The sequence below is a fragment of the Panthera pardus genome, unplaced genomic scaffold, assembly GCF_024362965.1.
Source record: "Panthera pardus isolate Hobbes unplaced genomic scaffold, ASM2436296v1 HiC_scaffold_24, whole genome shotgun sequence".
Classification (NCBI taxonomy): Eukaryota; Metazoa; Chordata; class Mammalia; order Carnivora; family Felidae; genus Panthera; species Panthera pardus.
This window is the reverse complement of record NW_026526810.1, coordinates 92,595,858-92,619,974: the sequence shown is the minus strand read 5'-3', so window position 1 is coordinate 92,619,974 and position 24,117 is coordinate 92,595,858. Positions and strand designations below refer to the sequence as shown.

General features: G+C 38.0%; 1 protein-coding gene and 1 pseudogene across 4 annotated transcripts; one reads left to right on the top strand and one right to left on the bottom strand.

Annotated features, from left to right (window-relative positions):
• Window positions 1-2,135: 2,135 nt before the first annotated feature.
• LOC109268471 (40S ribosomal protein S14-like) lies at window positions 2,136-2,694 on the bottom strand (annotated as a pseudogene).
• A 6,508-nt stretch (window positions 2,695-9,202) lies between these two features.
• Window positions 9,203-23,571, top strand: GNPNAT1 (glucosamine-phosphate N-acetyltransferase 1). Of its 4 annotated transcripts, XM_053889420.1 has the most exons (7): window positions 9,488-9,597; window positions 14,831-14,998; window positions 16,356-16,418; window positions 19,101-19,228; window positions 20,600-20,661; window positions 21,879-22,047; window positions 22,343-22,444. In XM_053889420.1, exons 2-6 carry the CDS (start codon window positions 14,845-14,847, stop codon window positions 22,009-22,011), a joined length of 540 nt encoding a protein of 179 aa, XP_053745395.1. In that variant the 5' UTR covers window positions 9,488-9,597; window positions 14,831-14,844; the 3' UTR covers window positions 22,012-22,047; window positions 22,343-22,444. The 4 variants fall into 4 exon arrangements, with proteins under 4 accessions (XP_019307344.1, XP_019307346.1, XP_019307345.1 ...); XM_019451799.2 differs by lacking the exon at window positions 21,879-22,047 and having other exon boundaries at window positions 9,203-9,597; window positions 22,343-23,571; XM_019451801.2 differs by lacking the exons at window positions 9,488-9,597; window positions 21,879-22,047 and adding an exon at window positions 9,263-9,368 and having other exon boundaries at window positions 22,343-23,571.
• Window positions 23,572-24,117: the final 546 nt, after the last annotated feature.

Genomic DNA, 24,117 nt, shown 5'->3' with positions numbered 1-24,117 from the left:
TTGGAAGTGTGTGGGTATTTAGGAATTTGTCCATTTCTTCCAGGTTGTCCAGTTTGTTGGCATATAATTTTTCATAGGATTCCCTGATAATTGCTGTATTTCTGAGGGATTGGTTGTAATAATTCCATTTTAATTCATGATTTTATCTATTTGGGTCATCTCCCTTTTCTTTTTGAGAAGCCTGGCTAGAGGTTTATCAATTTTGTTTATTTTTTCACAAAACCAACTCTTGGTTTCATTGATCTGCTCTACAGTTTTTTTAGATTCTATATTGTTTATTTCTGCTCTGATCTTTATTATTTCTCTTCTTCTGCTGGGTTTGGGGTGTCTTTGCTTTTCTGCTTTTATTTCCTTTAGGTGTGCTGTTAAATTTTGTATTTGGGATTTTTCTTGTTTCTTGAGATAGGCCTGGATTGCAATGTATTTTCCTCTCAGGACTGCCTTTGCTGCATCCCAAAGCGTTTGGATTGTTGTATTTTCATTTGTTTCCATATATTGTTTAATTTCTTCTCTAATTGCCTGGTGGACCCATTCATTCTTTAGTAGGGTGTTCTTTAACCTCCATGGTTTTGGAGGTTTTCCAGACTTTTTCCTGTGGTTGATTTCAAGTTCATGGCATTGTGGTCTGAAAGTATGCATGGTATGATCTCAATTCTTGTATACTTATGAAGGGCTGTTTTGTGACCCAGTATGTGATCTATCTTGGAGAATGTTCCATGTGCACTCGAGAAGAAAGTGGGATGCAGAGTTCTAAATACATCTGTCAAGTCCATCTCATACAATGTATTATTCAGGGCCCTTGTTTCTTTATTGATCCTGTGTCTAGATGATCTAGCCATTATTGTAAGTGGGGTATTAAAGTTCCCTGAAGTTACCACATTCTTATCAATAAGATTGCTTATGTTTGTGATTATTTTCTATATTTGGGTGCCTTCAAATTTGGTGGCTAGACATTTATAATTGTTAGCTTTTCCTGATGGATAGACTCTGTAATTATTATATAATGCCCTTCTTCATCTCTTGTTACAATCTTTAATTTAAAGTCTAGTTTGTCTGATATAGTATGGCTACTCCAGCTTTCTTTTGACTTCCAGTAGCATGATAGATAGTTCTCCATCCCCTCACTTTCAATCTGAAGGTGTCCTCAGGTCTAAAGTGAGTGTCTTGTAGACCGCAAATAGATGGGTCTTGTTTTTTTTATCCATTCTGATACCCTATGTCTTTTGGTTGGAGCATTTAGCTCATTTACATTTAGTGTTATTATTGAAAGATATGGGTTTAAAGTCATTGTGATGTCTGTAAGTTTCATGCTTGTAGTGATGTCTCTGGTACTTTGTGGTCCTTGCAACATTTCACTCACAGAATCTCCCTTAGGATCTCTTGTAGGGCTGGTTTAGTGGTGATGAATTCCTTCAGTTTTTGTTTGTTTGGGAACACCTTTATATGTCCTTCTCTTCTGAATGACAGACTTGCTGGATAAAGGATTCTCAGCTGCATAGTTTTTCTGTTCATCACATTGAAGATTTCCTGCCATTCCTTTCTGGCCTGCCAAGTTTCAGTAGATAGATCTGTCACTAGTCTTATTGGTCTCCCTTTATATAGAGTATGTTTATCCCTAGCTGCTTTCAGAATTTTCTCTTTATGCTTGTATTTTGTCAGTTTCACTATGATATGTCATGCAGAAGATCAATTCAAGTTACGTGTGAAGGGAGTTCTCTGTGCCTCTTGGATTTCAATGCCGTTTTCCTTCCCCAGATCAGGGAAGTTCTCAGCTATGATTTGTACAAGTACATCTTCAGCCCCTTTCTCTCTCTCTTCCTCTTCTGGAATTCCTATTACACGGATATTGTTGTGTTTGGTAACCACACGCGAAGTAACCGCTTGAGCTAAAGCCGACCCTGGATATTGTTGTGTTTGATTGCATCACTTAGTTCTCTAATTCTCCCCTCATATTCCTGGATTTTTTTATCTCTCTTTTTCTCAGCTTCCTCTTTTCCCATAATTTTATCTTCTAATTCACCTATTCTCTCCTCTGCTTTTTCAATGTGAGCTGTGGTCACCTCCATTTTATTTTGCACCTCATTTATAGCATTTTTTAGCTCCTCCTGTTTCTTTTCTTTTCTTTTCTTTTTAGCTTACACAAAGGCAGTTTATTACCAGAAAACAATAATTTGAGGAATCCTGTTCACAGACGGCGACCACGGCGACCCCCCTTCCTGCAGTTGTTATCGGAGGGGATGGGGGTGACATCCTCAATCCACCCAATCTTCATTCCTGAGCAGGCAAGGGCTCTGAGGGCTGACTGGGCCCCAGGTCTGGGGGTCTTGGTTCTATTTCCTCCTGTGGCCCGGAGTTTGATGTGGACAGTGGTGATGCCCAGCTCCTTGCACCTCTGGGCTACATCCTGGGCAGCCAACATGGCAGCGTAGGGAGAGGCCTCATCTCAGTCAGCCTTCATCTTCATCCCACCAGTCACATGGCAGATGGTTTCCTTGCCAGAAAGATCAGTGACATGGACAAAAGTGTCACTGAAGGATGCAAAGATGTGACACACGCCAAACACATTTTCTCCTTCAGCTACCTGAGGTCCAAGGCTCATGACCTGTTCTTCTTTCTTTTCTTTCCTCTTTCGAGGTGCCATTTCTGCGCATCTTCCCTAGACTCCACAACCAGAAAGCCTCCTGTTTCTTAGTCCCTTGATCTCTGTAGCAATAGATTCTTTGCTGTCCTCTATACTTTTTTCAAGTCCAGTGATTAATTTTATGACTATTATTTTAAATTCATGTTTTGTTATATTGCTTAAATCGTTTTTGATCAATTCGTTAGCTGTCGCTACTTCCTGGAGTTTCTTTTGAGGAGAATTCTTCCGTTTTATCATTTCGGATAGTCCCTGGAGTGGCGCAGAACTGCAGGGCACTTCCCCTGTGCTGTCCGGAGTAACTTGAGTTGGTGGGCGGGGCCACAGTCAGACCGATGTCTGTTCCCAGCCCATGGCTGGGGCCACAGTCAGACTGGTGTGAACCTTATCTTCCCCTCTCCCAGGGGCAGGACTCACTGTGGAGTGGTGTGGCCCCTGTCTGGGCTACTTGCACACTGCCAGGCTTGTGGTGCTGCTTTTGATGGGATCTGGTGTATTAGCTGGAGTGGATCCGCAAGGTGCATGGGGGTGGGAGGGGCAGGCTTGGCTCGCTTTGCCATTGGTGGTCCCCTGTGGGAGGGGCCCTGTGGCACCAGGAGGGAGGCAGACCCATTGGAGGGATGGATCCACAGAAGCACAGCATTAGGTGTTTGCATGGTGCAAGCAAGTTCGGTGAGGTGAACTGGTTCCCTTTGGGGTTTTGGCTGGGGGATGGGAGAGGGAGATGGCGCTGGCCAGCGCCTTTGTTCCCCTGCTGAGCTGAGCTCTGTCGTCCGGAGCTCAACACCTCTCTCTCCCGGTGTCCTCTCGCCCTCCCACTCTCTGACTAGAGCTGTTGACTTATAACATTCCAGATGTTAAGTCCCGCTGGCTGTCAGAACTCACTCCTTCCAGCCCCTCTGCTTTTGCAAGCCAGACTCGGGGGCTCTGCCTTGCCGGGCGGGCTGCTCCTCCACTGCCCCAGCTCCCTCCCACCAGTCCAGGTAGCACACACCACCTCTCTGCCCTTCCTACTCTCTTCCGTGGGCCTCTCGTCTACACTTGGCTCCAGAGAGTCCGTTTTGTTAGTCTTCTGGTGGTTTTCTGGGTTGTTTAGGCAGATGTGGGTGGAATCTAAGTGATCAGCAGGACAAAGTGAGCAAGCGTCCTCTTATGCCACCATCTCAAGCTTCCTCTCCTATTTTTTAATTAATTAATTAATTTTGAGAGGAAGGGAGGGGCAGAGAGAGAGGGAGAAAGAGAATCCTAAGCAGGCTCCATGCCCAGTGTGAAGCCCAACACGAGGCTCAATCTCACAACCATGAGATCATGACCTGAGCTGGACACTTAACTGACTGAGCCACCCAGGCACCCCTCTATCAAACACTTAAAGAGGAGTTAATATCTCTTCTTCTTAGACTATTGCAAAAAATAGAAAAGGAAGGAAAATTTCCAAATTCATTCTATGAGGCCAGTGTTACCCTGATACCAAAACCAGATAAAGACACCCCCCCCCCAAAAAAAAAGAACTATAGGCCAATATCTCTGATGAACATAGATGCAAAAATGCTCAACAAAATAACAGCAAACTGAATCCAAGAATACATTTAAAAAAATCTTTCACCACAATCAAGTGAGATTTATTCTTGGGAAAGAGTGGCTCAATATTTGCACATCAATCAATGTGATACATCACGTAAGAGAAAGGACAAGAACCATATAATCATTTGAATAGATGCAGAAAAAGCATTTGACAAGTGCCACATCCATTCATGATAAAAACCCTCAACAAAGTAGATTTAGAGGGAACATATATAACATATGTTATATGTTTATTATTATACATAATAAAGGCAATATATGAAAAACCCATAGATAACATTATACCCAAGGGTGAAAAACTAAGAGCTTTTCCCATAAGGTCAGGAACAAGACAAGGATGTCCACTTTCACCACTTCTATTTAACACATTACTGGAAGTCCTAGCCATAGCAATCAGACAAGACAAAGGAATAAAAAGCATCCAAACTGGAAAGGAAGAAGTGAAACTTCCACTACTTGCAAATGACATGATACTACTATATATAGAAAACCCAAAAGACTCCACCAAAAACCTCCTAGAACTGATAAATAAATTCAGTAAAGTCACACGATGCAAAAATCAATGTAGAGAAACTGGTTGCATTTCTATATACCAATAATGAGCCAGCAGAAAGTGATATTAAGAAAACAATCCATTTAGGGGTGCCTGGCTGGCTCTGGCAGTAAAGCGTGTGACTCTTAACCTCAGAGTCATGAATTCAAGCCCCACATTGGGCATGGAGCCTAATTAATTAAAAAAAATTTTTTTTTAAGAGAAAACAGTCCCATTTACAATTGTACCAAAACTAATGAGATATCTAGGAATAAAACTAACCAAAGAGGTGAAAGACCTGTACTCTGAAAACTACAAAACACTGATGAAAGAAATGGAAGACAACACAAAGAAATGGAAAGACATTTCAAGCTTATGGATTAGAAGAACAAATGTGGTTAAAATGTCCATACTACCCAAAGCAATCTACATATTTAATGCAATCCCTAGCAAAATACTAACAGCATTTTTCACAGAACTAGAATAATCCTAAAATTTGTGTGGAACCACAAAAGACCCAGCCAGCCAAAGCAATCTTGAAAAGGAAAAGTAAAGCTGGAGACATCACAATTCTGGACTTCAAGTTATATTACAAAGATGGAGTAGTCAAAACAGTATGGTACTGATGCAAAAAGAGACACAAAGATCAGTGGAACAGAATAGAAAATCCAGAAGTAAACCCACAATCATATGGTCAATTAATCTTTGACAAAGCAGGGAAGAATATCCAATAGGAAAAAAGACAGTCTCTTCAACAAGTGGTGTTGGGAAAACTGGACAGCAACATGCCAAAGAAAGAATCTGCACCACTTTCTAATACTATATACAAAAATCAATTCAAAATGGATTGATGGCCTAAATGTGAGATCTGAAACCATAAAAATCCTAGAATACAGGCAGTAGCCTCTTTGACATCATCTGTAGCAACTTTTTCCTAAACAGATCCCCTGAGGCAAGGGAAACAAAAGCAAAAACAAACTATTGGGACTACATCAAAATAAAAAGCTTCTGCACAGTGAAAGAAACAATCAATAAAACTAAAAGGCAACTTACTGAGTGGGAGAAGATATTTACAAATGACATATCCAATAAAGGGCTAGTATCCAAATATATAAAGAACTTATACAACTCAACACCAAAAAACAAATAATCCATGTAAAACATGGGCAGAAGACATGAACAGACAGTTCTCCAAAGAAGACATCCAGATGGCTAATAGACACATGAAAAGATGCTCAGCACCACTTACCATCAGGAAAATGCAAATCAAAACCACGAGATATCGCCTCACATGTCAGAATGGTTAAAATCAACAACAGAAGAAACAACAGGTACAGGTAAGGATGTGGAGAAAAAGGAACCCTCTTGCACCATTGGTGGGAATGTAAACTGGTGCAGCCACTATGTAAAACAGTATGAAAGTTCCTCAAAAAGTTAAAAATAGAACTACCCCATAATACAGCCATTGCAGTCCTGGATATTTACCCAAAGAATACAAAAATACTAATTCAAAAAGATATAGCACCTCATGTTCATTGCAGCATTATTTACAAGAGCCAAGATACGGTAGCAGCCCAAGTGTCCATCGATTAATAAATGGATAAAGAAGATGTGATGTATGTATACAACGGAATATTATTCAGCCATAAAAAGAATGAAATTTTGCCATTTACAACAATATGGATGGATCTAGAGAGTATAACGTTAAGCAAAATAAGTCAGTCAAAGAAAGAAATACCATTTGATTTCCCTCATGTGTGGATTTTAGGAAACAAAACAAAGGAGCATGGGGGTGGAGGAAGAGAGAGAAAGAAACAAACCAAGAAACAGACTCTTAACTATAAAGCACTGATGGTTATCAGTTCCACTGCAACTATGTAACCAATGGGTTAAACAGATTGTGGGGATTAAGGATCGCACTTGCTGTGATGAGGACCAGGTGGTGAATGGAATTGTGGCATCACTATATTGTACACCTGAAACCAATATAACAATGTATGTTAACTAGAATGAAAATAAAAACTTAAAAAAAAAACTGTTCTAAACAACACAAAACAAAAACGAAAACATGTTCCTCAAAAATATTTAAATAGAAATTACCATATGGCCCAGCAATTTCACTTCTGGATATTTATCCAAAGAAAATTAAACCATCAGCTAGAAAAGATATACATACCCACATGTTCATAGCAGCATTACTAACAATAGCCAAGACATGGGAACAATTTAAGTGTCCATTGTTAGATGAATGTATAAAGAAGTTTGTTTATATACACACATATATAAATACAAATACAAATAGTGGAATATTATTCCACAATAAAAAAGGGAATCCTGTCATTTACAACAACTCAGATGGAGCTTTAATACATTACGATAAGTGAAACAAGTCAGAAAGATAAAGACAAATACTCTATGATCTTACTTATATGTTCTATCTAACAAAACAAACAAATAAATTCATGGATATAGAGAAAAAATTAGTAGTTGCCAGAGGTAGGGGGTGGGGAGCAAAATGACTGAAAGGGTCAAAAGGCACAAACTTCCAGTTATAAGTTAAATTACTCCTGGGGATACAACGTAGGCATTATGACTATAGCTAACAATATTGTATATTTGAAAGTTGCTAAGAGGGTAAATGTTAAAAGTTCTCATCACACACAAAAAAAACCCAAATTTGTAACTATGTATGGTGAGGAATGTTAATTGAACTTACTGAAGTAATCATTTTGCAATACATACATATATAAAATCCTTGTTATGTTATACATGAGTTATATCTCAATTGAAAAAACAAAATAGGGGCACCTGTGTGGCTTAGTCAGTTGAGCGTCCAATTCTTGATTTTTGTTCAGGTCATGATCCCAGGATCCTGGGATCAAGCCCCGCGTTGGACTCCATGCTGAGCAAGAAACCTGCTTGAGTCTGTCTCTCTCTCTCTCTCTCTCTCTCTCTCTCTCTCTCCCTCTCTCTCTCCCGCTGCCCCTGTCCCTCACTTGCTTGCTCACTCGCTCTCTCTCAAATATAATTTAAAAATAAAAAATAAATAAAAATCACTAGAGAACACACCAATGATTCCATTAAACTAGAAGTTGAGATTGTCACCTGGCTACCTCATTGCAAGTAAACCAACAGGCAAAGGAGGAGGCTAGAGTGTGCTGGCTAGAGTGACTATTAAGGAGAAATCGTATTTCTGTGGCACAAAAGGGATAAGGAGGAATACGTCTGAAATGCGGGAGATCTTTTGGGGTACCTCTCAGAACTGTGTTCTGTGATAAATTGTGTAACTGATTGCTATACTTTTTGCTAAACTGTAAATTTTACAGCATTTTGTTGCTCAGAAGAAATTCATCGAAAACATAGGGCCAGAAGTGTGATAAGTAAACAAGGATCTATGTTTGAGATTTGTGGTGTTTCTTTTTACGTCTTATACATTTTTGCTATGCAAAACGGTAAAAAGAAGGATGGATACAGAAATGTGGATGCCATCAGCCACACAGACGTTTGAAGGTGTGAGAATACATGAACCAGTAAAAGTGTTCACTGAAACTTAAATCTCACAAATAAGCAGAAAATATCATTTCTGGCAGACTACATACAGTGTTCTTCAAACAGTATTAAGGATAAAATACTTTGCAATTCCAAGAAGTTGAAATTTATGGTATAAGGCAAGGAAGGGGTGCTAGTAGCTATATGACTTTGGTAAATTACTTCTCTGAACCTCAGTTCCCTAACCCGTAAAATGAGGACATCTGTTTTGGAAATGGGAACTCAAAAGTCATTTTTTTTTTTTCTTTTCTAATCCAGGGTTTCTCCACCTCAGCATCTCCACTAGCTCTCCAATGTTGTTGTGGGTCCCTGCTGTGTATTTTACGTTTAACAGCCTAGGTGGTCTCTACCCTCTGGCAGATAACAGTGACATCTCTCCCACAGACAGGCTGAAAAACTCCAGACATCGCCAACTGTCTCCTGGCAGGCGAAACCGCCACAGCTGAGAACCGGTGTCTTAACCCTGTGGTTCATCCAAAAAGGATCTGAAAGGACTGCAGTGGCCTCACTTCACGGAGGTGACTCAGAAAACGGGATGAGGAGCTCCCAGCTGCCAGCCAGTCGCCCAAGTCCTAATTAAATGCACTATTAAGAGAAGGGGCAACAAGGGGCAACGGCAGAGGGCAAGAGGCCGAGCCTCCGGGTTCCGAGAAAGCAAAAGGCCCACACTATCACCACTTACGGTGCTTCGCTGACTCCTAAGCAGAGTTATTTCCCGAGAAGCCGAGAGCTGGAGGCCGCGGGAATGACCGCAGGGAGCGAGCCAGGGTGGGGCCCCCGCGCCGCCGGGAGGCGGAGTCCCCGCGGGGGCGGTCCTCGCCGCGCCCCACGTGCGAAAGCCCGCCGCACGCCCCGCCCCGGCCCGCCCCTCGCCCTCGGAGCACCTCCGCCCGCCTGCGCGAGGCCCTGCGTAAGCGGCCCGGGGTGGGGCGGAGGCGTTGGCGGCGTTGCCACGTCCCGGTGGCGGCTCGCGCAGGGGCGGCCGCGACGGCAACCGTGGCGCGGGAGGTGGAGGAGGAGGTGGGGCTGGCGCTGAAGCCGGATCCGGATCCGGTACTGTGTGCCCGGGTGGGTGAGAGTCCGACGGGCCTGGAGAGGAGCGCCGACCGCGAGGCCTCCACGGGTGAGGGAGGCTGGGGGCCGGGGAGCGAGAGCCGGGCCGCGCCTGGTGTCCAGGGGGCCGTCGTGGGCCTGCCTTCACATTTATCAAACAGGTGTGACCGCTGTCCCCGGGCGAGGAGAGCTAGGCCCGGGTGGGAGGTGTTTGTTCCGGGAGCCGCGCATTTAGCCTCGCCAGGTGGGTGCACATGTGGTGGTGGAGTGCGGTTCGGAGCAAGTTGAGCGCGCCTGGGTCAGAGAGAGGTTAGGGATGAGGGCTAGTGGTCCAGCCATACCGTGGTGGGCACAGGGTCTGGGGTCGAAACTAACTCTTCGCTCACCAGGTTTTAACGTGGGGGATCGAGACTGCTCACAAACCTTGCTGCCATCAATTTTGAAGGGGCACGAATGCCCCGATTCCCCTTTTCCCTGTTCCTTTCCGAGGTGCACCCCGCGGCGGTCGGGAGCCACTTGAGGACCTGATTCTGCCCGGAAGATCACCTCCTGCACTGACTAAACTGGGGCTTCAGCTGCGGAAGGGAAGGACATCCTTTGTGTCTTTTCCCGGGGCTCGTACCCCTAGACACACTGAACACTATGATTTTCCTTATAGGAGGAACTGATGTTTATGTAAACCGAACTCTTAAAATTTCGTGCAAAATTGAAACGGGAGATTATGGAATTAGTTTTGTTAGGTTATGCACTCATGAATAAATCTTAGAATGGGTCTCAAGAAATCATTTAGATCAGCCTTTTAGGTAGAATTCGCTGATATTTTTTAGAATTAAAGCTACCTGTCTGGTACGATGATGTGAAGATTGTAGTCTATGGAATATGGTGTTTTAGAGCTCAAGATGGGAAAACAAGATAGGATTCTAAGTCCCACTTCACACATTTGCAGTGTTACCTTGAGGCTCCACGTGCTCCAGTTTCCTAATGGGTAGCCTGGGAATAGTACCAGATTATAGGGATCAAATAAACGATCAGAAAATACTTTTTAAAATTCTCTGCTGAAGTATAATTTCATAGCTTAATAAATATGGCAAGGTCTGTTAAAAATCATCAGCGAATAAAGTGTTCTTTAGATTAAAAAATTAGTCAAATTAGTATCGAAATTGTTACGAAGTGCATGTAGACAAACCCTAAAGTCTCAAAGAGCAAAACTTCCCCCTTCCCCCATTCACCATGTCATGAAGTAATGTAGCGATGACCCAGGAACTCTTGAGATATGTAAAGCAGTTTAGGTTTAGCCTTGGATTATGCTTTTTAAATTTTTGTATCAACTTTAAAAATCCTCATTCCCAGTGTCTACTACTTGTTGCTCTCAATTGCTTGCTTCTAGCAGCATCTCCTCCCTGTTTGTATTTTAGTCTGCTGTACAAGTTGGGAAACTAAATTGTTGAAATTGCCCAAAGAATAGTCAGTTGAACGAGAACTTGATGATCCTAGTAAAAACGAATTTGGTGTATCGTTTTTGTGATATCATTTGTGGCAATTTGGGAAACTTTCTTCTTTTGGATTTTTTGAGTTGTGACCGAGTAAGTCTTATACCATTTGTTATTCATTCACTAGGCATTTATTGGGCTGTTAGGCTTATATGGGCCTTGTAAATGCATGCTAACTTCACAGTTAAATTGGAAAGGTTCTGGAGAAATATTTAGGGAGGGTTAAGGTTTAGTTTTTAAAATCAGTCACCCTAGTGTTGATGATGAGATTCAGCTTCAGACATCTGCAATTCTATTTACTGAAATTTCCTAGTTTTGCAATACTTCAGCGCACCTTAAGATCCTAAAATAATTTTTTGTAAACCAAATCTATTTCATTCCTTTCTAAAAATCTTTTGAAATTTGATAATCAAATCACATACTATTTTAACTTCCCCAGCATATTAATTGGGCACCAGCAGAATTTTACTAAATGGGGATGGAGTGAGATAAAGGAAAGTAACTTTAAGTATGGCTTTATTTTGTAAAATAACTCATCAAGACATTTTGATGTTAATTTCTGATTGCCCAGTTAATGGATTCTTATTTCTATCCAGAATGCTTTGTTCAATGTATTTTGTTGACATGTCGAATACTCTTGTTTTCCAAATATAGTTTACAGGTGTTGCTTTTGACTAAATTTTTAACTTGTACAATGAAGTAGGGAATTCATCTTCACTAGTGCATCTTCATTACTAAAGGTACAGAATCTGGAGTCATGCAGCAATGGCTGCATAGTCTGTGGTAACCTGTGCAAAATGCAAATAGAGGGTTCTTTGTTTAAAAATTGTTAAGAATTTCAATTCTGTGGCAGCAGAGAGTAGAACCAAGTGTGAGGCCCAGGGCAACTGCAATGGGGCCCAGTGCCTATGAAGCCGGCTCTGTTGCCTGGTTTTGAATCCTTACTCTGTTCCTTACTGGCCCTGTTATCTTGAGCAAGTTACTGTGCCTATTTCTTGGTCTGTAAAATGGGGATAATAATGAAAGATCTCTCATTGTATTTTTATGAGTTAACAGGTACAAAGCACTTCATAAATTTTAGCCAATACTATTTTTTTATGATCATTCAGGGAATAGGACCATCTGGTTAAATAAAAGCACAGGAAAATATTAGTATTTACTGTTTAAAATTCATTAGTTAAAGGCTTTGTAATCCTAATTCTCCTGTGTACCTCCTCTCCCCCTTCTCTCTTGGAAATTATTAACTGTATTTTGTGTGTTTTCTAGACTACATTTTATTGTAAACTCAGGCAACTTCATAGGAAAAAGTAATCTACTTACTTTAAATTGTTCTAATGTTCATCGAAATTCCCTTTTGAGCTTTCTTTAAAGTTCATGATTACAACTGTATGTTAAATAAAATGAACATCAAACTGTTTAAATAGTGTGTTGCCCTGAGGAACTAAATTTTTAACACTTTTGGGCTTCTGTATTTAATGTGTACATTTTACTCTATTGATAAATATTTAGCCTGTTTATCTGCCTACCTGAAAAAATGTTGTTACTCATGTTTGCGATGAGAGAATACCCAAAAGCCTCAGGGATCCAATTACCAGGGACAAACACTAAAATGCATGCATTAAAGTTAACCGATACAAAATCTGTTTCAAGTGGACTGTAAGCTTGTTAAATTTGATATGAATGTGTGGTTTTTTAAAATGTTTGTTTATTTCTGAGAGAGACAGAGCATGAGTGGGGGAGGGGCAGAGAGAGAGAGGGAGAAAGGGAGGGAGGGAGGCTGGCTCAGAATCTGAAGCAGGCTCCAGGCTCTGAATCTGAGCTGTCAGCACAGAGCCCCACGTGGGGCTTGAACCCACAACCGTGAGATCATTACTTGAGCTGAAGTCCGACGCTCCAGGCGCCCCTAGATTGTGTGTGCGTGTGTGTGTGTTTAATGTTTATTATTTTGAGAGAGAGAGAACATGTGGGGGAAGAGCAGAGAGCGAGAGGAGGGGAGAGAATCCCTCTGTGCTGACAGCACAGAGCCTGATGTGAGGCTTATCCCACAAACTATGAGATCATGGCCTGAGCTGAGGTCAAGAGTCAGACACTTAACTGAGCCACCCAGGTGCCCCAATATGAATGACTGTTTTAATATTTTAATCATCACAATTTATTTCCTTTTCTTACTAGTCTTAGAACCAGATATAGTTGTTTTGTTTTTTACAGCTTAACATATTTAAGTCCTTTTTGAGGGGGAAAAAACCCCTTGGTGTTCTACATAATAAACTATGATTTTTTTTTTCTATCCAAGAATGTTTCAGTTTAATATAAACATATAACCTGTCATCTTTTTTGTAGCCCCTGTCTGTACCCAGCACGGTGCCTGACTCATGAATTAATTTAAAGATGAAAAAAATTAAAGATTTATACACATGAATTCTAATTAGCTGCTAACTGAAGTATATCTTGTTGAGCAATTACAGTATGCCAGGCACTGTTAAGTGCTGTATATAGTAATTCACGTCCTTCTAATAATTTCATCTCCATTTTACAAATGAGTAAACGGATTGTTAGAGTTGAATACATTAGCTATAATCACATTTGACATTTGGACACCAGCTTGACTCCAAAGCTCATGCTCTTTTCCATCTTAAGTTTAAATCCTGACTCCACTAACTTTGTGATCTTGAGCAGGTTACTTCGTTTCCTAGTCTGTTTAAATGGAGATAATAATCATCCCTATCCTGTAGGATTGTTGAAGTAAATGAGTTAGTAATATGTGAGGTTCTTTGAATAATGTCTGACCTATTGTAAATGCTGAACAAATGTTAACTTCTGTTATTATACCACACTACCTTCCCAAAGCCTCTACTGTAAGTGCAGCATTGCCTGTATGGTTGTCAGTTACACATGCAGAGGTTTAATCCACCTTTAAGGAAAAGTTCAGACTAATTTCCCTTAAGCATATCATGATTTAGGAAATAGGGAACATAATTGGAGTGAGGTTATTGGGAAAATTGTCATCAAATAGACTTTAATTTTTCCTGTTTGTTTCCTTTTGTTATGTTAATATCATGGATATATATCTTTAAAATCTTTGTTTCAAAGGAAAGCTAGAAGCAAGTATCAAATAGAATAGTTTTTTTAACTGGGTAAAGGAATAGAAATGAAAGTTAGGGGTTGCTTTACAGTCTACTAATAATTGTTACGAAGATTCTGTTCTTGCAACTCTGGGTTCCACAGACGTGCCACTGCCTCCATTTTTACGTTTTATATAATTTTTTCATTCTGTCCTTGTATCTGTTGTTTACGCTGTTTTATTAGACCACACCTAGTAAGAATCTACCAGTTTCTGAATGTTCAAACAAGAGGATAATACTATAACTAATTATTTTTTAATAGTATGAATAACACTGGCTCTTCTCACGCTTCCTAATTGCAGCTGAGAAAATTACGTTATAGGTTCTTAGAAAATCTGGTCTGAAAACAAAATCCAACAGATACCCTTAATATGAATCTTTACTAGCTGAGACCAAATACTACAGTGAATGTGGAGTAAATAATTTAAGCCAGTTTATCAATTATCTTCTGTTTATGATTCATATAAAAAACCAAGTAGTATGGCCAATAAGTCTTTCTTAGTGGTAAGACCAACCATCTCTTAGCCCAATAATAAAAAAAAGTAAAAGCCCATGAAAAGTCAGCTAATCACAGTGCTATGCTAGCACCAGCCGATAGGAAAAATATTTTAGAAGACTTGCTAGAAAACATGGTTTTAAAGTTTAAAACTTACAAATTTAGTCATTTGTTTACTATCTGATGTTAACCATAAGTCTTCTGTTCATCTGTGATTGTGGCATTTATGCTAGATTCGGGATAGAACATATATTGCATATATGTTAAAAGAATTTTCTAATTGCATTAACTTTTATTAAGAAATAGACTTTCTTACCAGCCATAATTCCCTATTAAATAAATGCCTTACCATTTAAAATTTTATTTTAGACCTTACTACAAAGATGAAACCTGATGAAACTCCTATGTTTGACCCAAGTCTACTCAAAGAAGTGGACTGGAGCCAGAATACAGCAACATTTTCTCCAGCCATTTCCCCAACACATCCTGGAGAAGGTTTGGTTTTGAGGCCCCTTTGTACTGCTGACTTAAATAGAGGTAGGGACTTGGTTTACAAATCTTGGTTAGAATTATACAGTTAGCCCCTGAACAACATGGGGGGTTAGAGGCACTGACCCCTGTGCATTTGAAAATCTGTGTCTAAATTTTGGTTCACCAAACGTTTAACTTACTAATAGCCTACTGTTGACCAGAAGCCTTGCCAATAACAGAGATAGTTGATTAATACATATTTCATGTTATGTGTTACATACTATATTCTCACAATAAAGTAAGATAGAGAAAAATGTTATTAAGAAAAATGTATTTATGGTACTGTAATGTACTTATTGAAAAAAATCTATGTACAAGTGGACCCGCACAGTTCAAACCTGTGTTGTTCAAGAGTCAACTGTAATTAGCATTCTGTTTTCTCCACAAAATATGATGATGCTGAGAATATTAAAAAATAATATTTGATTTTTGGATTTTTTTGGTACTTAATTTCTAAAGTGACTGAGACACTCAATTCCAATATGTATATATAATGGCTAAGACCAGGTATCACTGTGAAATATTTCAAATGTCTTAAGTACAACACTACTCCTTCCTAATTAATCCTTTAAAAAGACTTTTCATAAAGGTAAAATTATCATCTATAATGACAATAAGGAAGAGTCTTCTCTAAGAAGCTGGATGGGAAATGAGGGTGGAGATAATTTACTTGGAAAGGTTGCAGAGGTTTTGTTTACATATATTTCTTTTTTTTAAATATAAATTCTCCAAAATGAGTTCCTTAAATTTTGGTAATAAGAAGTCAACTTTTTAGTTTTCTTTTTAGTAGGAAATCTGAAGAAACTAATTTTGGTCAGACTAATTATTGAGTGTGTAGAAGTTAAGATTCTCAAAGTTCTCAAATGTTCACATTGATTTAACATTAATGAAATTAATTAGTATTCCTTAAAACTTAGTCTCAACAATATTTATATTTTAATTCAAAAATAATATCATATTTGACCATGACGATCTTGCACGTTTAAGTAAATAAAGCCAAAGCATGTATTTGGGAAAATTTGGCATTCCTTGCAGCAAATTTAATGCAAATTACATCGAAAAATATACCTGCTTGTTTTATAAATATTGAATTATTAAGGTCTGCATGATTCTAAAATCTTAAAAAATCCTTTTCCAGGCAAAATCCTTGGTAAAACCTATTATTCTTTGTTTCATGTAGTGATTATAGAAAGAGTAATGGGTTTCAGTTTAATATTTTTAAATAATAAAATGATTAATTTCAAAATGATTACAGAAAGTTCTGAAAACACAAGTGCCCATAATCCCACCACCTTCACACATTGCTTTTGATAGATTTTTCATTTGGTCTTCTCATGACTTGAAATCTGTTTTTCAAAACTAGGTTTTTTTAAAGTACTAGGTCAGCTGACTGAAACCGGAGTTGTCAACCCTGAACAATTTATGAGTAAGTACTACAGCATCTTTTTCCTGAATGAAAATAAAGGGAAACAAGATTTTTCATTTAGAGCTATGTTCAGTGTCTACGTGTGTTTGTGTTCAAATAGCTGGAAATTATTCATAGGATAATTAGCTATTTTCTTATTTTTTAAAGTTTATTTATTTTGAGAGAGAGAGAGAGGCGGGGGGAGGGGACAAAGAGAGAATCCCAAGCAGGCTCTGTGCTATCATGCTATCACCTGGGGCTTGAACTCATGTACTGTGAGATCATGACCTGAGCCGAAATCAAGAGTCAGATGCTTAACCAACTGAGCCACTCAGATGCCCATTTTCTTATTTAAATGTTTAATGTGATTACCTGTTCTAGAATCCAAATGTAGCAATTCTCGTGTTTTACAAAATACCTGACTTTTAGACAATTATCGTAGCATTAAATCTAGGTGACATCTTTAGAGATTGTTTTATATTGTATTTTTTTGTTTGTTTGTTTGTTTATTTTTGAGAGAGAGACCAAGCATGAGCAGGAGAGAGGCAGAGAAAGAGGGAGACATAGAATCCTAAGCAGGCTTTAGGCTCTGAGCTGTCAGCACAGAATGCGACATGGAGCCCAAACTCACAGACCAGAAGATCATGACCTGAACCAAAGTTGGCTGCCTAACTGACTAAGCCACCCAGGCGCCCCTTATAGTATTTTTCATGTGGTTAGGTTAATCATGGAAATCTCATCACCAAATAAAAAAGAGTGATTGAGACATTATGTTCTCAATTTATTTAGTTTGTTTATATTGAATTTTAAGGTCAACCAGTGTCATAAGCATTTATAATACATATGAGAGATGGGGTGCCTGGGTGACTCAGTCAGTTGAGCGTCTGACTTCTGCTCAGGTCATGATCTCTTTCTAGCCCTGCGTCAGGCTCTGTGCTGATGGCTCAGAGCCTGGAGCCTGCTTCGGATTCTGTGTCTCCCTCTCTCTTTGCCCCTCCCCTGCTCACAGTCTGTCTCTCTCTTAAAATAAATACACATTAAAAAAAAATTTATAATGCATATGAAAGAATGGAAATCCAGAGAGGTCAAATGACATAAGATCACAGATAGTTACTGATAAAGAAAGGATTAGAACCTTCCTGATCCCATCCAGTGCTCTAACACTGTCGTTTCCTGTTTTCTACAATTTCTTCATTTCTGTCACCAGGTAATTTTTTTTTGTACTGTAGCTGATCCTCCCAAGATGAAGATCACTCTTTTCTGATTCTCACTGTTTTCCTTGAATTTATTTCTTCTTCCCACTCCAGAACCCTATCTAGAACGAGACTGGAAATAAATAGTATGTGAGAATATTAGGATCAGTTTTTATTTCTGAATTCCTCTTTGCCTGTATGTCTGATTAGATGAGAAACCCAAGATAAGTGCTAAAAATCAATTTGAGAGAAAAGTATTCCATCTTTGCTCCTATTTGCCATGTGACTTTGGGATGATTAGGTATGGAAACATTTTTTAGCTACTTCACAAGGTGCTTTCAAAGCAAACAAAGATTCTTTTTTTTTAATTTTTTAAATATTTATTTATTTTTGAGAGACACACACACACACACACAGAGTGAGCGGGGAAGGGGCAGAGAGAGAGAGAGAGAGAGAGAGAGAGAGAGAGAAAGAGAATGTCAGGCAGGCTCCACACTGTAAGCATGGAGACGGATGTGGGACTCTACCTTGAGAAACCAGGAGATGGGACCTGAGCCAAAACCAAGAGTTGTATGCTTAACCAACTGAGCCACCCAGGTGTGCCAGATTCTGTTTCTAAAGCAAGTCAGAGTCCTGAAACACCAGATCACTGTCAAAATATTTTGAAGCCAGAAGACTAAAAATTACAGAATGGAGCCATGTAAACATTTTAATTAAAATTTGAGCATGTAAATTGAGCACCTGTGTGGCTCAGTTGGTGGAGTGTCCGGCTTTGGCTTAGGTCATGATATCACAGTTTAGGGTTCAAACCCCATGTTGGGCTTTGGGATTCCCTGTCTTCCTCTCTGTACCTCCTCTGCTCATGCTCTCTCTCTCAAAAATAAATAAAACGTTAAAAATTTTTAAAAACAAGAGGTTTGCAGTTTTTTTTTTTAATATTGAGTGTAAAGGTTAAAGAAACTTATTTAAAGTAATAAACATATTAGAGTTTTTATTCATTAGTCACAGAAGTGGAAGCCTCTGTAATTTACTTGCATTGTGTTACTCACCTAAAATAGCTGTTAATAGTTGTACTTTGCTAGCAGATTTTTTTTAATGTATGGACTGTATTCTAATTGATAGTAATTGCTGATGTTTCAACCACTTGGTCATTTTTAATATTTTCTTTGAAAACTTTTTTTTAAGTTTATTTGAGAGAGAGAGAGAGCAAGCATGGGAGGATCAGAGAGAGGGAGAGAGACAATCCCAAGCAGGCTCTGCACTGCCAGCACAGAGCCCAACGCAGGGCACGAACCCTGAGATCATGACCTGAGCCGAAATCAAGTCAGATGCTTAACTGACTGAGCCACCCAGGCAACCCATAATAATTAATATTTTCTTTAGAAAACAAAGTAAATTGCCATGGTGAAATCACTTTAAATATTCAATAATGAGTCAGCTAATCCTAATAATTTTATGGCACCTAATAAAGTTTAAAGTCTACCACATAACACTTGTCCGATTTCCACAGAATCTTTTGAGCACATGAAGAAATCTGGGGACTATTATGTTACAGTTGTGGAAGATGTGACTTTAGGACAAATTGTGGCTACAGCAACTCTGATAATAGAACATAAATTCATCCATTCCTGTGCTAAGGTATGTGTTCACATTAATGCTTATGAATAAAATGAACAAATGTTTTCTAGCAAAATCAACTTTGAGTTTCCATTAGACAAATCTATTTTCTCACTGCTTTTCAATGTAAAATGAGAGCTGTATTGCCCTGGAAAAAGTTTTGCTTCTTAGACATCACTTAGTAACATTTTCGTCTTGTGTTCTCAGAGTTAGGAGGAAGATGTATTAACTATCTGAATTGTTTGCTAAACATTGTTTTGTAAGGTGTCAGATTTGGTATAGTCATAGGGAAACCAAGTCAGCATCATGAAATTTGGCAGTGATGTTTAGAATCCCTAATGCTATTTAAAAAAACAAACAAACAAAATAATACTTTGTATATACAGTAACACAAATTCCCACATCCATTTCCAAGCACTAAAAGATTCAGAATATTATATAGTTGACCCTTGAACAAGATTGGAGTTAGGGATGCTGACACTCTGCAGTCAAAAATCTGCGTGTAACTTTTGACTCCCAAAACTAATGTTGACTGGTTACCTACAACATAAGCAGTTGATTATGTTATGCATATTATATATAGTATTTTTATTTATAAAGCAAGCTAGAGAAAAAAATGTTACTTTTTTTTTTTTTAAGTTTATTTGAAGGCGAGAGAGAATGAATGTGAGCAGAGGAGGGGCAGAGAGAGAGGGAGGGAGAAAATTCCAAGCAGGTTCCTCACTGTCAGCCCAGAGCCTGACAGAGTTTGATTATGACCTGAGCTGAGATCGAGTCTGATGATTACTGACTGAGCCACCCAGGCACCCCAGAGAAAATAAAATGTTATTAAATCATAATGACAATACATTTACAGTATTGCATTTATTAGAAAAAATCTGCATAAGTGCACCTGTACAGTTCAAACAAACCACATTATTCAACTGTATTCTGCTCTGTGACATTTCTAACTCCTGATCACTCCTCATGACTCATGAGAACCTAGCTAATCCAGTGAAAATTAGAAACACTTCAAATGTATTCTGAGGTACAAATTTTGGTGGGCTTTCTTTACTAGAAATTAGTAAATTATATTTGGATGTTTGAAAGAAATTGCTATTAAGCAAGGAGTAAGATGATGGAACATGACAAGATTACATTTTGGTTCTGTGGATTCTGAAATCTGCTTTAAAACAATGGAGTGGTAAGATTTTCGATATAGACAAAACAAGATTAGGCTACAGATTGGTTCATTATATTATTTCCTCTATAATAAGTAAAAAAGGGTTGCATTTTGGTTTCTCTGAACTTCCAAGTTTACAAAATATTGTTATCATTGAATTCTGTCACTTGTTGATGTAGCTAAAAACAAAACTACATGCTTAGCCCCTTAAATGCTGTAAATATTTTCAGAGAGGAAGAGTAGAAGATGTTGTTGTTAGTGATGAATGCCGAGGAAAGCAGCTTGGCAAACTGTAAGTAGGCAGAAACAAGGTAACCCTCATTAAATTAGATACTTTTTCTGTTTTAGTTAGTAGTATCTTACCCAGATATTTGTTAAAAAAATGTTTTCCTGTTTGAAGTTCTTTTTAGGTGTCCTTAATTAAGCTCACCCTGTAGTTTAAATTAAATTTAATGGAAGAAACAAAGTATTTTTATGTTTTATCATGAAGTTAGGAAATTGGGAGTATACTGTCTTATAGACTAACATTTTTATTGACTTTTAATATTTTCATACTAATAGGAAACAAACTTTTGGCCGAGTCAAGTGATTCACCTATTTCCCAGTCTTATTTAAAAACAAAGGAAATGTCCTCAGCCTCTTAAGTTTTAGAAACATATACTAAAATAGCCTTTCCTGTATAATTCTCTATGCATTTATCTAAATTTTTTGTTTATTTATTTAGAGAGACAAGAGACAGCGTGAGTGGGGGGGAGGGGCAGAGAAGAGAGAATCCCAAGCAGTCTCCACACTTCAGCGCAGAGCCTGATGTGGGGCTTGAACTCAGAGTGAGATCATGATGTGAGCTGAAATCAAGAGTCAGGCGCTTAACCGACTGAGAGCCACCCAGGCGTCCCTATCCAAATCTTTTAACTTGCTTAATACCATCTCTTCTGAATTTTAAGGAAGTTGCTCAATAAGTTAGGACCTGCTATGTGCCAGATATTATTTGAGATATTTGGGATACATCAGTGAACAAAACAGACCAATTTCTAATATTCTAGTCCACTTAAATGTCATACCTTTTATAGTTTCCTAACTTCAGTCAAGATGTTCTGTCTTCAAAATGATACAACTTTTCAGTCTGTGCGAACATGAGAAAACCCTTTGGGTAAATTTTTGTAGATCTAGTTTTTTCTCCCTAAGGCCATTAGAATCACATTCTTATACTGGGGTTTGGATTCTTTAAGGATTTGAAAAATGTATACTTTTTTTGTTTTGTTTCTATTTCATATTATTTAGAGCAATCCAGAAGTAATCTGATACATACTTTCACAAATATTAGCTTTAAAAATGATACAGAACAAAGCTTTTACTCATTTTATGTGGAAATGTTGACTGTTCCTAAGTAGTTTGAATAGATTTAGGAAAAAGATTCAAAATTTTGGCCATATTTTTTTAAAAAGTTGACAGTCTTTAGTGTTAACATGAATCCTTTTTTTAATTTTAATGTTTGTTTATTTTTGAGAGAGAGAGCAAGCAGGGGAGGGGCAGAAAAAGAGAGAGAGACACACAGAATCTGAAGCAGGTTCCAGGTGCAAGAGCTGTCAGCACAGAGCCCAATGCCGGTCTTGAACTCACGAGCCACGAGATCATGACCTGAGCTGAAGTTGGAGGCCTAACTGACTGAGCCACCCAGGTGCCCCAGTGTTAACATTAATTTTAGGTTGAATTTAGTATTGTTCTATTAATGTGCTAGAGACAACTTAGATAAGTTATATTTGAAACAGTAAAATGCTTTGGGTGATTTAAAGCTTGTCCAGTTACAATTTGAATATTTAAATGAATATAGTGAGAAAGGTCATGACCTAAACCCATTTCTAATATAAATTTGAAATTTTATTTATATAATATTTATTCATTTATATTAAGTTACTCAAATGCATTTTCATTAACCAATGCTCTATGCTTTCCCCCTGCTTTTTGAATTGCAGGTTGTTATCAACCCTTACTTTGCTAAGCAAGAAACTGAACTGTTATAAGATTACCCTTGAATGTCTACCACAAAATGTTGGTTTCTATAAAAAGTTTGGATATACAGTATCTGAAGAAAACTACATGTGTCGGAGGTTTCTAAAGTAAAAATCTTTTAAGAAAGACATTTATCAAAGGAGCTAATGCAACAAGGCAATACTCTTCTTAGAGTTAAAATATTTTGTTGCTGCAACCCAGTGACCTCCATAAATACTGGATTGAAAATAACATGGTAATTCAACAGGTATAATGACACTTAGAAGATTACTTTGGCCTGTGGGACATGCTGTGAGTTTAGATTACAAATGAGTCTTATAAAGGGGATGATTTTTAACCAAAGGAATATATTTTTAACTTGAATCTTTTCTTGCATTGTATTTTTCTAAAGTTTGGCTTCATTTCTTTGTAGTTAAGAGTATAGGTAGTATAGAGTTATGTGTCTGCAATCTGTACTGCTCATTAAAAAAAAAAATATATATACCATAAATAAGGCTATATCACATTCACAAAATTAATATTTTTGTTTCAATCAAAGAAACACCAAAAATCACTTAGGAGTGTTATCATTTTTCCATATATTACGTGAAATTGGGTAAGATAACTAAATGTAGTGCAGACCAACATTTGTTGGTCCTAATACTGAACTGGCAAACAACCTGGTTAGCCTTTTCAGTAAGTAGAAATGAAAATTATAAAATGTGACAGGATTCAAAATAAAACAATTTAAGTGTACATCTGAAAGTTTATATAATTCTTATGCAGTTAAGGTACCACCTGTCTTATATGTGAAATATAATTATTCATTTGTTTAAAATACCTAAGAGCAAATATGAGGTACTTTTTAACAGTGAATGAGCGAATCTTGGCATATTGTGTATTTCTAACCTGATTTCTCATCTTTTCATTGATGTCTTCTAAGTAACATTTTTATGAAAGATTACAAAATTGAGTGGAATATTTTAAGTAAGTATCATACTGCATTTGTTAAATCCTTGAAATGTTGATGGAAGCTTTTCTATTTACTGTGATTGTCATGGTACTATTATTCTGGTCACTATCTTGTTTTGATTTTATTTATTTTAATTATTTTTTTTAAGTTGGAAAATTGGATATTTTATTAATGGTTCTAATCTTTTGCATTCCATGTTACATTAAACCTGTTCATATGATGAAAAGTCTTTCATTAGAATCCTAATGTCTGTGTTTTTCTTGCATCTTTTGTTGAACTATTAGGTTATGTCCTGGTTCAGAAGATTTCAGTTTTGTGTACTCTTTGTAAAATTAATTGGGAAAGTAAAGACCCACCACTTGTCATCCCTCTCACTCACACGAACCTCAACTGGATTTAGGATTTCTGTCCTTGTAGTAAGCTCAAGTTGGCTTTCTAAAGCCATAGAAACCCTTCACCAATAGAGGGTGCACTACTTACCTGCTAATGACCCATGCTTATGAATTGATGTTTCTAGTAAAAGCAACAAACCTGCTTTTGCCTTTTCAGCTAGTTTTGCCTTTTCAGGAGTCCTACAACCTTGGCACGATGGTAGCTTTATTAAGTACATTATGGTACTTAAAACCCATGTTAAAAAAATAAACCTAAAAGAAGGCAAAATTATATGCTTTACCGTTCTTGTAAATAATTTGAAATAAAATTGTCTACAAGGTTGGTATTTCAGTAAATCCCTTTAAATAGTGTTCTTAAGGTCTTTTAAACCCTCCCTATAAGAGTTATAAAGTA